This window comes from Copadichromis virginalis, linkage group LG22, assembly GCF_057382275.1.
Source record: "Copadichromis virginalis isolate Kocher_CV1m ecotype Utaka linkage group LG22, C_Virginalis_male_GT1.1, whole genome shotgun sequence".
Classification (NCBI taxonomy): Eukaryota; Metazoa; Chordata; class Actinopteri; order Cichliformes; family Cichlidae; genus Copadichromis; species Copadichromis virginalis.
Genome location: NC_140638.1, coordinates 26,649,655 through 26,662,504, shown reverse-complemented (window position 1 = coordinate 26,662,504; position 12,850 = coordinate 26,649,655). Strand labels below are relative to the sequence as shown.

Here is a 12,850-nt window from a genome sequence, read left to right as displayed (position 1 = left end):
ACCTTGGTTGAAACATTAACACACCACACATCAGCTCACTCTCAGTCTCAGACACACACACATACACACAGAGCTTGATGTGAAACAGCATCTGTGTTTAAACAGATGCACACAGACTCAGTGTGACACTTAGTTTCAGCTTTGAGCTGCATGTTTTTCAGTCTCTCTCCTTTTTATCAGACTGAAGAGTCAAGCGTCACCTGCTCACAGAGAGAAGCTGCACATGCTCTCTCTCAGTGGCCTGTAAACAGTTTGCTGACCGAGGCCAGGCCTCCTCTTTGCGAACCTCAACCAGAACCAATCCACAGAAGAAAGGTCAGCACTGTACACTGACTCTTCACACACATTTATTTGACAATAAAAGTCTTGAAACTTATTAAATCCTTCTGATTACTCATCACTCCAACATAAAAAAAAAAAAAAAATTTAAATCAGCTAAAAAAAAAAACTTGAAGCCACAAAGACTGTGGATCAGTTTGAACAAACTCAGGCCACCTGTGGTGTTCTTCAAACATCATGTTTTTCCTTCTTCAAATGACTTCAGAGCGACAGCACTGGGTTCCCTTCAGACTCTCCTGACCTGCTGGAGGCATGAACGTGCTGCAAAGATTTTACTGATGCAACAGAGTCAATGTCAAATGTCAAATCAATGTTACCACATCAGTGCTCTGCTCAGCTCCACAGGTAACTGAAAGGAAACGGCACTGTTTACATACTCCCTGTTCTCTTTTTTAAATCACAACCTTTAAAAATAGAAACCATCAATATCATACGCATAAATGGATCTTTTCAGCTTTCAGTTTCACATATCCCTAAATTTCATTTACAGGACTTTTTGGAAATAAGGTTGTATAAAAACATACAAAATTTAAAATGCTCAGTTCTCTCCAAAGTTAAAGCAGATTGTCGCGAGTTTAGGGCAATGGTTAAATATTGAAGGTTAAACCAAAAATCATAACTAGAATTGATCCCACTCCGGGCTGTGGGGCTGGAGCCTATCCCAGCTGCCACAGGGTGAGAAGAAGGGCACACCTGAACAGGTAACCAGGCTGACGCAAGGCTAACGCAGAGAGACAGACAACCTTCACACTCATGTCAGCGGACTCTCCACCAGCTGCTGAAGCAAAAACCAATTGTGGCACCTTGAGGGAAAATACATGTCACTTAAAGGAGGAGGAGTGCTCAGAGCTGAGAAGATTCAAATGGAAGATATCTGACATTTTATTTGAATCAACTAATCTTTAAACTGACTGTTACAGATTTCATGGAGGAAAAAAAGCGGGGGGAAAAGAAGGTGAAAACACAAATTGGGAAAAATATAGCTACAACATTTGTGTATACGGAATTCCTGAAGACACTGTAAGAGACAAACTATGGGAGTTTTTTTAGAAACGTTTATTAAATTGGAGTTGTCCCTAAGTGATACGGAGCTGTGAATGCAAAGAAGTCACAGAGAGAGACCCAAACCACAGAATCCAGAGAAATTCAGTTTCTCTGTCGATTTGACTTTCCCTGGGTAAGGCTTGACACTTTAGTTTAACAACACTAAATATAATTTAGTGTAACCATTTCAGTTTAATTTTACACTGGAAGTTACAAATGTCTGCCTTAGAGAACTTGGAGAATAAGCCACTGTTCTGGAAGCTTGTTTTCCTGTTTATTTTGACTACTAACTACTTTGTAATACTTTGATTATTCATAACCTTACCGAGGAGAGGCCCCTCGTAATGCAAGAGCTTTCCTCTCCAAAAGGTTTTTGGGAAATTCTGATTTTGAGTAGAAACCACCATTCTCTCATTTGTTCTGTTTCAGTTAAAGTTCCAAGTTTTGTCAGATGTGTGTTGTGTTTTTTGTCACCCAAGGTTTACAATGTAAATGCTGTTTCTTATACAAGGCATGTCCTTTCAGCAGTATAGTTTACTAACACTTAATGTCAATGAGTTACAAAACCCAGTTAAAAGATGTAAACTTATTGCTGGAATGAAAGAGGAAAACCATCATATAATTCTTTGGCAGGAGACCCGCTTTACCAAAAAAGGGCACAAAAACCTAAACACCCCAGATTGAAATACATATTTTATTTATCAAACACAAAGGGACCCAATAGGGGAGTTGCAATTCTAATTTTAAAACAAATTCCTTCCAGCTGAGGAAGGACTATATATTTTGGTAAAAGGAATTCTAGACTCTAAAGTAGTGATGCTACTTAACATCTACAGACCTCCTGGACAACACAAATCATTATTAAGGACCATGTTTGATTTAGTTGCTACAGAGACATCAGGTGTTCTGATATGTGGTGGAGACTGAAATGTACAATTACACCCTACCTTGGACTCCTCAAACTTATCAAAAAATCAAAATCCTGAATCTCTTAGTACTAAAACAATTTGAATTCAAAGAACAGATCATACGTTGTTTGAAATTGCTGTACAGTCGTCCAACTGCCCAGATAAAAAATAATGGAAATCTGTCTAGGATTATTACGCTTGAGAGAGGATGTCTTCAGGGGAGTCCCCTAAACTTTACTTTGTCTGTACTCTTTATAGAGCCCTGGTTCAATAGATTAGAGAAGACAAGGAAATCGAGGAGTGGAGTATAAAATATGCTTATATGCAGATGATGTACTTTTGACCTTGTCCAATCCGGACTCTAGCCTCCCTAAATTGATGACTCGTCTTAAACAATTTAGCCAATACTCAGGTTGCAAATTAAATATACAAAAAACCCAAACTCTAACTTGCATCTATGTACCAAAAGAAAACATACGTAAAATGCATAATTTCAAATGGAATACTAACAAACTGACGTATCTTGGAGTCACCATAACAAAGGATTTGACAGAAATTTATAACTTAAATTATAACGCTATCACACAAAATATAAAAGTGGACTCAGGAAGATGGGCACCTTTGACAGTTTGTCTGTATGGCAGAATAGAAATTGTGACCATTTTTTTCTTCACAATTTTACCCCGTGTGTTGTTTCTTTTTCAGTCCCTGCCAATTGAAATTCCCCCGAAACAACTTAATGAGTGGAAAAGAATGATCTCACAACTTATTTGGCGAGATAAAAACCAGGGTACAACTTGAGACTCTACAGTTACCAAAAGACCAAGGTAGATTGTCTTTACCTAACCTGGAGGACAATTACGATTACAGCTTGAGTACTTGGTTAGACTTTGTGATACTAGATACGAAGCAAAATGAAAAGATTTTGAACTTACCCAATTAGACAGGTTTTACAGTCTTTATTGGGTGATATAAGCCTACAGGAAAAACACGTGTACACTAAAGTAGCTTTAAACATAGGGATTAAAGAAGGTAAAAACTAATAATTTAGAAAGGAAAGTGTGAATACTAAGATGGGCAGGATATGATACAGACTTTACACTACCACAAAGGACTTGGAAGGGTATTACAGCATACTGTAAAATCTCAGCCAAAACAGATATGGGCAGATTCTTACCACTCAGTGAAACTTACAGGTTAAATAAAACTGCTTTTTATAGACAATTGAGACACCACTTTAATAAAAATAATAAAGTTGTAAGGGAGTGGGTGCCTCATTGACATATTTGTGAACACCTAGAAAGGTAAAGTACATAAAAGGCTGATCTCTAAACTATTCATATTTACAATCATTCAGGAAGCACTACACCCAATATGTTAAGACCAAATGGGAGAAAGAAGACAAACAATAGCACGTCAAGGTCCCCTCTTTGGAGGGAATATTCCTGGAAGAATAACATTAGATTTTTCATTAACCCTAAAAATAAACCACTTCAGAATAGCAAACCTGAATCTAGTAACTGCTGGAGACAATGTGGCAACACCATGGCTGATCACTATCACATATTCTGGACCTGTCCTGCTATTAAATCTTATTGGAGAGAGAAAACAACGATTAAAAAGGTAAAAGATATTTTTGAAATGGAAAACATTTACCTTTTCTCTAAGACTCTGTAAAGAAAAATTTCAAAGATATGGTCATACAAAATGATTTTCCCATCTCAATCTCTTTTCATTTAACTTTATTTCCGGGACCTTGTTTAGTGCTCAACTGGACTTTTCTCCATTTTGTGCTGAATGGGCACTTGTGTAGACACATACAACAATATGCAAAGTTTGTATGTATGTAGGTATTTGAAGGTGTGTGTATATGTATGTAGGTGTGGGTGTATGTGTACAGTATGTGTGTATATATGCGCATGTATAAAGGAGCAAGATGCACTGTGTATTTCTAAAGAAAAAAAATAAAGTTTGAAAAAAAAAGCAGTGGAATTGAGCAAAGGTAGAGGCAAAGATTAAATGGTGGAAGTTGTAGAAAAATAAATGTTGTACAGAGTTCATGGAGGAGGTGAAACAAGCTTTCGGTGGCAGGTAGAGTTAACAGAGGACTGAGTAGTGAGAGGAAAGAGGACAAGGAGACTTAGTGGAGGAATGAGGAACTACAGGAGAGGTTAGCAAAGAAAAAGTGGGTTGATTGAAAAAAGTAGACAGAAGTACACAGGGTCAGTGGACAGCAATGGTAGAAAAAGCTTATTGTGACCTGTATGTGAGACTGGACACCAAGGAAGGAGACTGGTTAGACATAGAGACCAAGCTGTTTCAAGGACTGAAATGTAATAACAAGTGAAGAGGGTGTGATGTGATGTAAGCAGTACATGGAGGAGATGATGAATGAAGAAAATGAGAAAGGATGACAGTTAGTGAATGTGATGTTTGCCTTGAGAGTGTTGATGAGGAAGTTTAAAGAAGGTCAAAAGGAGCTTCACTGTGTCTTTGTGGGTCAGAGGGATCAGATGATTAGCAGTTCAGAGAGGAACTGCGGTAAGTAAGGAGTGGCAGAGAAGTCTGTGATGGTGGTGCAGGACATGTATGAGGACAGAGACAGTGGTGAATTGAGTGGTAGGAGTGACAGGGCGGTTAAAGGTGGAGGTGGGATTACATCAGGTATGCTCTGAGCCCCTCTTGTTTACTGTGGTGAAGGACCGACTGAGAGATAAGGTCTGTGGACTGCGATGTTTACAGATGACGCCGTGATCTGTAGTGAGTAGGTGGAGGAGAGCATGGAGAGGTGGAGGTATGCTCTGGAGAAAAGAGGAGCCAGTAAGAGGAAAACAAAATGCATGTGTGTGAATGAGAGGGAGACAGATGGACACGACAGGAGTACAGTCAGTGAAGGTGGTACCACTACCATTATGAAAACATGACCAACTTTATAGAGATTCCATTTTGTCAGAAACTTCCTGTCAACTGTAGTGTTCTGTGCTATTATGAATAATGGGGAGGTGCTGTGGTACTACAACTGCGTGAATCCTGAGTAGAAGCTGTCCTCTGCTGTCCTCTGCGGCTCTGGCCTCGAGTCCTCCTGGCCAGCTAAATGCACTTTAAGGTGCCCATTAAGCGAGCGTTTGGCCTGGAAACTTTTCCCACAGACCCTACAGGCGTATGGTTTCTCCCCGGTATGGATCAGCATATGTCTCTTAAGGTCCACATCCTGCATGAAGCCCTTCCCGCATACCTGGCACAGGAAGCGGCGCTCCTTGTTGTGAAAGCGGACATGTGTGTCCAGGGTCTGTTTTTGGGTGAAGCCTTTCCCACACAGGCTGCAGGAGAACGCCCGCTCACCCGTGTGGATTTTCAGGTGTGTCTTCAGGTTGCCACTCTGGTTGAAAGCCTTCCCACAGAAGCTGCAGCTGTAGGGTTTCTCCCCAGTGTGGATCCTCAGGTGCATCTGCAGCGCCGATTGGCCCGGGAAGCACTTCCCGCAGATGCTGCAGGTGCCGCCAGCCTCGCGGTGAGAGCGCAGGTGGGCAGCAAGGCTGTCAGAGGACTCATAATGGTGTCCGCAGAGTCCACAGCGGCAGTCCGTGTCTTGCAGGTGAGTCGCCACGTGTTTCACTAACAGGGTCTTCCTATCAAAGGTGTCACTGCAAACTTTGCAGCGGAAGGACGGTATTGAAGTGCGGTTCGTCTTAATTCTGAGGCTGTCGTTCTTCTGATGAGTTGCCATGTGTTGCCGCAGACTGTTCCGTTTACTGAACTCCTCACCGCAGACACTGCAGGTGTGCACTGCTGAGCTCCTGTGCTCCTCCATGTGGCGCTCCAAAGAGCTCATGTGACAGAAGGCACGGCTGCACTCTTTACATTTGAAGGCTTTCTCTTCTGCGTGGACACGCAGGTGTGATGTCAGGTTGCCCTTCTGACTGAACTTCTTGCCGCAGAAGTTGCAGCTGTACGGTTTCTCTCCTGTGTGCAACCGCACATGCATTTCCTGGGCCAGGATGGAATGGAAGGTTTTCCCGCAGAAGGAGCATGTTTTGCTTTTGTCCTGGTGCATCTGCAGATGAGCCTTCAGGCCATCGGCAGAGTCCAGGCATTCCCCACAGTAACCGCAGCGAAAGTCTGGGTTGCTGGCACAGGTGTGCAGGACGTGTTTGAGTAGGAAGCCTTTCCCTTGCAGTGCCCGGTCACACACGTGGCAGCTGAAGCTCTGAGCCAGACTCGAGCGCCTCCGGTTGCTTGTGACACTGAGCGCCGGACGGCTACGCTTCTTCCTCCTCAGAGGTCTGAGAGTCCGCCTATGTTCAATCCAGTCACTGTCCGGGTCTCCATCGCTGCTCTCAGAGAGGGGTGGGTGGTAGGATGGCGAGGGCGAAGGAGGTGATGATGGACAGGAAACGTTGCTGCCATCGTGCTCCTCTGGATCGGAGGGATCCTGGTCTGTGGGGTCGTTTGGGTCATACAGCGTCACTGACTGCAGAGGATCTGAGGAGGAAAACAACAGTTGTCAGCATCAATCAGATCAGAACACCTGAGATGCACCTAGTGATGGCTGAGTTATTGCAGCTAGGGCTGGGCAATATGAGGAAAATCTGATATCACGTTTTTCGGGGGGGGGGGGCTACATCACGATACACAATATATATCATGATATGTTAAATAACCTCCAAAAACAAATGCTATTTTCATATAGTGCCCAAAATTGCACTGGTATACTCATTCAAATCGACAATTAAATTTTTTTATTTTTTTTATTTTTTTTACTTAAACACAAAAAAAATGTGAATAAATTGAAATATTTTATTTTAACCAGTCAAAGGTTTTTCACAAGTGACTATACATTACAGTATAGGTATGTCCCAATTCATAGGCCGCATAGGACCTGGCCTTCGCGGTCTATGTGGGCCAGGTCCTTTGAAAGCCAAGTAAGCCAGAAGTGCGAGGCTGTTGAATGGGACGGTCTAGCTTTCAGATTTGCGTCACCAGCTGTCGCGGTGGAGTTTAATAAACTCAGCCGTCTGCTCCTTGCTCGCTAATATATAACATGACATTGGAGTAAATTCTCGACCATCTCACATTTCTGTTTAACCATTTCCTGTTTGACGTTTATTCAGCTGTGTGAAAACTATAACTTTAATCTCAGCTAAACCGATTTACTCAGAAACAAATAAAACACTGAAAAAAGGACCCGACCCATCCTTAAAATCTGGGGAAATGAAGAACACAGTTGTTGGCCGCATTTGGAGCAGCCTTCAAATTATGACAGCCTTCGTCGCCTGGCCGTGAGGTAATTGGCCTTCAAATGCGGCCTCTGAAGGATGCGGCCTACGAATTGGGACATACCTTATGTCTCTTTCTGTGGTCAACAATAGACCTTTAACAAGCAAAAGATCATAGAAACAAAAAGTACATCAAGCAATAAATTCACGAGACAATAAAACAATTGAGATGAAAAAGGTGCTCTTTTGTGCTTATAACATATAAAAACTGTAAAATAAAAAATGTGATGACCTCAAATTACAGAAATAAAAGTCTAGAGAGCGACCAAGAACCTTTATAGGTAATTGCAGCTGGTTTATTTAACATTTTCTTTAGTGTGTGGGGAGACGCTGATATGTGGAGTTTAAAACATTCTTAATTTTGTAGTGGAAGACGTTTCAGCTGGTAGAATAAATTTGTGGTACTGCTACCTTTTGCGGCAATATTTCACTCTAATATTTCCATGGCAATTTATACCCGATGATTGCGATGAAGTCATTTTTAACCATCATACGTGGAAAAACTTGCGATACATTGAGTATATTTGATATATCACCCACCCCTCATTACAGCATGGAGCATTTTGAGATATGTTTTGATCCATTTCCTCAGAGGCCGCTTTCGAAAATCAAAACATGTACTGAATGAGTGAGCTTGTTAGATGAAAGTTAGACTGACTCAATGCTCCACCCTGTGGTGGAAACCGGTATTACAGTAACTACAGTAACTGACCCCAATGGTTCTTTCTTCATATTCTGTTTTAGTACATTTACACGGTTTTCAACTCCTTTTAAAAACTGGAATTTTAATTCCTTTACTCTGATTTTATTTATGATAGGTCCTGACATCAGCTGGATGAATGCTTTCAGATGTAATGCAGATCGAAGCACCTTTATTTCCAGGTGTTACTCAGTCCAATCCAACAGGTATGATAATGCCGAAATGCCAAGTGTTTGGTCTACAGAGGGTCTTTGATTTTGAAAAAAATAAACGGGATTTTCTGTGCTCTTCCTGCCCTCCTCATCTACTTGGTGCAGATCAATGCAATTTACATTAACATATGGACCATTTTCACCCCAGAGCACCGAGAATCACCAGCTTTGGTCTGAGCATATGTGATCAGATTCCTTTATTTGGAAAAAATGAACACAGAATCAGGCTGTGTGGTTTGTGTTAACCTGATGCGGAAGCATCTTTAATTTCTGACTTAACCTGCTAAGATTTCTGGGCTGCTTGGAGCATCAAACATACATCATACCATAGCAGTGAACAGTTTAATGTATATTTAATGTATATTTTTAAGATTAATATTGTCATGGTGATGATTCTGAAATACTTTAATGCACATACCTGCACACTGCACAGTCACCTTAATCTCAGCTGTCCTCTGACTGGCTGTTTGCACAATGGAGGTATTTCCTGTGTGTAGAAGAACCTTGGAGTTAAACCAGAGGAGAAACAACACACAACAATACACTGGATAATAATATAACAATATGTACATGCAAATCCTAAAATCTGTCCCACCAGCAAAACAAACACATTTTAATTCCCATCTATAAGATGACTGACTCATGAGTGACCATAAAAATCCACATAGGAAAGCTTAAAATAATCTATAGAATGTTTTTCCATGAAAAGCAAAGACATGAAAACATGTTTTAACCTGATGGAGACCTCCTGTTCTTTAAGGTGGGCCCCTTTTAAAGAATTTCAAACTCCCCACGCAGCTCAAAGCTGCTCTGCTCACAACAAAGCTGTTGGACCTTTTTAAAAGTGACGCAGCAGCATTGAAAAAATCCAAGTATGCAAATATCGCTGAATCGTCATTGTCACGCTCACGATTTCCACATAGATTTGTGCGTGTGCACTGTTGGTAAATGAGGACCACAGCCTGTGAACACACCTCACCGTGCTATCAGCTCTGTTACACAAAGCGGAAGAAGCATGAACATGCTCCAGAAACAGCGCCGTCTCTTCAGAACCAAAAAAGCGTTTAAAGTGGACTGAAAAGTGGAGGGAACAGCTGATGACCCTCAAAGCCTTTTTTTTTCAAACACATGTGCAGGTGGTTACATATGGTTAAAATAATTCAAATGCAGTAAGTATACACATTTTTCATATAAATACAGTCTATAACTTGATTATTGTCTGTAGCCCACATAATTACACACTTTAGTTACATAAAACATGTGAGTTTCTGTATAGCCTGTATAATAAATAAATATGTAGCCCAATAAGTATAAAACCCAGAAAGCTACACAACATGGGGCGGTTCATTTACAAACACAAGTCTAACTTACATTTCACACTGTTTTTTGTTAGAAAACAATCACATTGTTACAGCTTAAATTACACAAAATGTCAGAAATCTGCACTGTTATGAACAAAAATTTAAATCTAATTTTTCACGATTTGTTGGATGAACCCTCTGAGGTCTGAAATACAACCGGCCATTTTTGACTCCTTTTGAGTTTACGTTTGTATTTCACCCTCAAATTGTTTCATTTTATTTTTTCCCCTTGCCTCGTTTGGTATCTTTCTTTTCAGCTCAACTGAATTGAACTGTTTTTTTTCACTGACATACTGCATTAGTATTACTGATCTGAAATCACACAAAGAACTTAAAATCCTAGTAGTATTTCTTTACTGTAAAAAAAACCACAGACATGTGGAGTAAATTTTTATAACTTGAAATGCAAATATAAAATGTACATTTTGGAAACATAAACAACAATTTATCTAAAAATGCGGCCAATAGACCTGCCGTTTTTTTATTTTGTACAACCATTTAAAAATATTACTAAAACTAAAATGAGAGAACAATCAGGTGTTGCAACAAGATGCCCCACAAATGTTGTGTGCCAGTAAAAACAGGAGAACAGCACAGGGATAAACCTGCAGGCCTGACAACAGGAGGTGTATCACTCCGCTGGTTTTCTACTTAGTGACAGTGTTTACGTTGCAAATGTGCCTTAATGACATTCATTAGTGCCCTCACTGACACACAAAACAAAACGACTACACAACAGAACAACTACACAAGACAACACAACACACTTATACACTCCACACTAAACGTCACAAATCTCCCACATCTAAAAACTCTCTCGCTCGCTCTCTCTCTCACTCGCTCGCTCTGTCTTGCTGCCGTTGCCGTCACTCCCAAAACTCTCCCCTCTTCCTAAACAACCAAATCCCACGTGTTGACTTTTTTTTTTAATTGGTCGACATGGTACATTTTTCCACCGATAGGAAACATGTGGCTTTATTTCTTTCTTTACCGTTTTTGCGCTGTCCTTAGAAAACGCTTAAAACACACACACACAAACGTGACGACAGTATTTAGAAAAAAGCATGGCTTATATATATATTATCATAACTCTGGATTTACTGGCCTGTAATTAAAATGTAAAAACTTTGAAGTCCGAACTTTCAATGTGGGCTGAAATAGAGACTCAGCGTGGCTGCAGCTTGTTGCTATGTCAGCTTACATCAGTCATGTGATTTGGAGGTGCAGCGTGTCCGTGGACCACAGAGGGTTAATAACACTCACCTTCCTTCCATTTCCACAGTGTAACATCCAACCATCTGTGTAAAAAGCGAAATTCCCATGGTGTTGTTCAAAATGTGCTCTGGCACAATCATAACCATCACTTGCTACCAAAAAAAAGCCGGTCCTGCTATGGACTGAACCATTTGTTAATGGTGGAGGGGGGAACACTATGCAATATATTCAGTTTTAGCATTTATATTCACTGTTGACTGTAACTACGCTCAAACTGTTAATGCTATCTTATTTTAATAAACAACACTGTCATATGCAAAACTGGGGTGGCAAGGGATCATTTTAGGGTGGCACTTGCCACCCCATGCCACCCTTCTAGATCCGCCCCTGGTGTTACACGTGCTGGAAAGCAGTGTGAGTAAAAGCATCGGCCCCAACAGACTGAAATAGTGCCAACCGCCAGTAAACCCTATGCAGAAGAAGAAGACTGAAACAGTATTTCTGCGGTGGCGCTTACACTGAACCTTTATGACCGATGAGACTGCAAAAGCTTATTAATTCGAAGATCAAATATTTCAGATTTCTGCTGACTGGAAAAAGAGAACGATCAGCTATGTCTCCGTGGAGCCAGTAACTCATTAATCGGTGACAATAACCAGCTGGTTAGCCCATACCGAGGGTCCTGTTTGTGTTCTGCGTGGGTCCTGCTTGCGTTTAGCGCGACACTGACCTGCCGCTTGCAGCCGGACTTCGGGCTTGAGCACGGCATCGAGCAGCCTCCTCTGACGGCAGATCTCCCGCTCCGAGCGCTCTACTCTGTCCTGGTACTCCGCCACGGTCTCCTCCAACAGAGCGACGATCTCCTCCGCGGCCACCGTCAGCCGCTCGGTCAGCAGCGCTCTCATCGTCGGGAGCTCGGCTGCTTCTTCTCCCTTCTCCAGCCGCAGCAACAAGTCTTCGGCGGCGGCGCTGATCCGCTCGTGGACCGACACTCGCAGCAGCTGCACGGTGCACATTCTGCGGCTTCTCCCTGCCGGGAGCCTCCGGGACAAAGAGAGCCAGCAGGAATGTAAACACGCTGCGAGTTCCGAGTCGAGGAGCGCGGTGCGGAGAGAGCGAACAGCGCCCCTGCTGAAGCGGAGGCTGTCGGAGTCAGAGGAGAGTTCCGGAGTCTCCTTGCTACTTTCTGGTTGTGCGGGACATTTTTAGCCAGAAGTTAACGGCATGTGAGTCAGCAGCTGAAGCTGGAACAGATCAGAAAGCCCTGAGAAAAAGGTTTCACATTCAGTGATAGCATGGTTTACTCCAAATCTCAGCAGGGTCATTCTGGTGATCCACTGACAGGTGCCCCTTCACCTGTCAGTGGATCACCAGCTTCCTGACTGACAGGCAGCAGCTGCTGAGGCTGAGGAGCATCACAATGCCACACACAGACCATCAGCACCAGCCTGCCCCAGGGGTGTGTTCTCTCCCCACTGCACTTCTTCCTCTACTCTGATGACTGCACCTCAGGAGAACCATCTGTGAAACTCCTGATACAGAACAATGACAAGTACACATGCAGACAGGAGGTGATGCAGTCAGAACCTGGAGCTGAAGCCTGTGAAGATGACAGTAGACCTTTTGGAGAGAGTCTATAAACTACAAACTATTTTTAGTTTTCTTTGCTCTTTTTTTTCCATTTTCTGTGTCCTCCTGCAAGTCTTTTGATCTTTTTTTCAATCAGCCATTTCCTCCTCTCGTCAGACTCCAGCTCTGTCTCTGTGGGGCTGCCTTCTTCCTACAGCCTTGTGAA

General features: G+C 42.1%; 1 protein-coding gene across 1 annotated transcript; it reads right to left on the bottom strand.

Annotated features, from left to right (window-relative positions):
* Window positions 1–2,058: 2,058 nt before the first annotated feature.
* On the bottom strand, window positions 2,059–12,124 carry LOC146683541 (uncharacterized). Its single transcript, XM_085445259.1, has 3 exons — window positions 11,786–12,124; window positions 8,898–8,966; window positions 2,059–6,773 (listed from the first exon to the last, which is right to left on the bottom strand). Exons 1-3 carry the CDS (start codon window positions 12,069–12,071, stop codon window positions 5,305–5,307), a joined length of 1,824 nt encoding a protein of 607 aa, XP_085301385.1. The 5' UTR covers window positions 12,072–12,124; the 3' UTR covers window positions 2,059–5,304.
* Window positions 12,125–12,850: the final 726 nt, after the last annotated feature.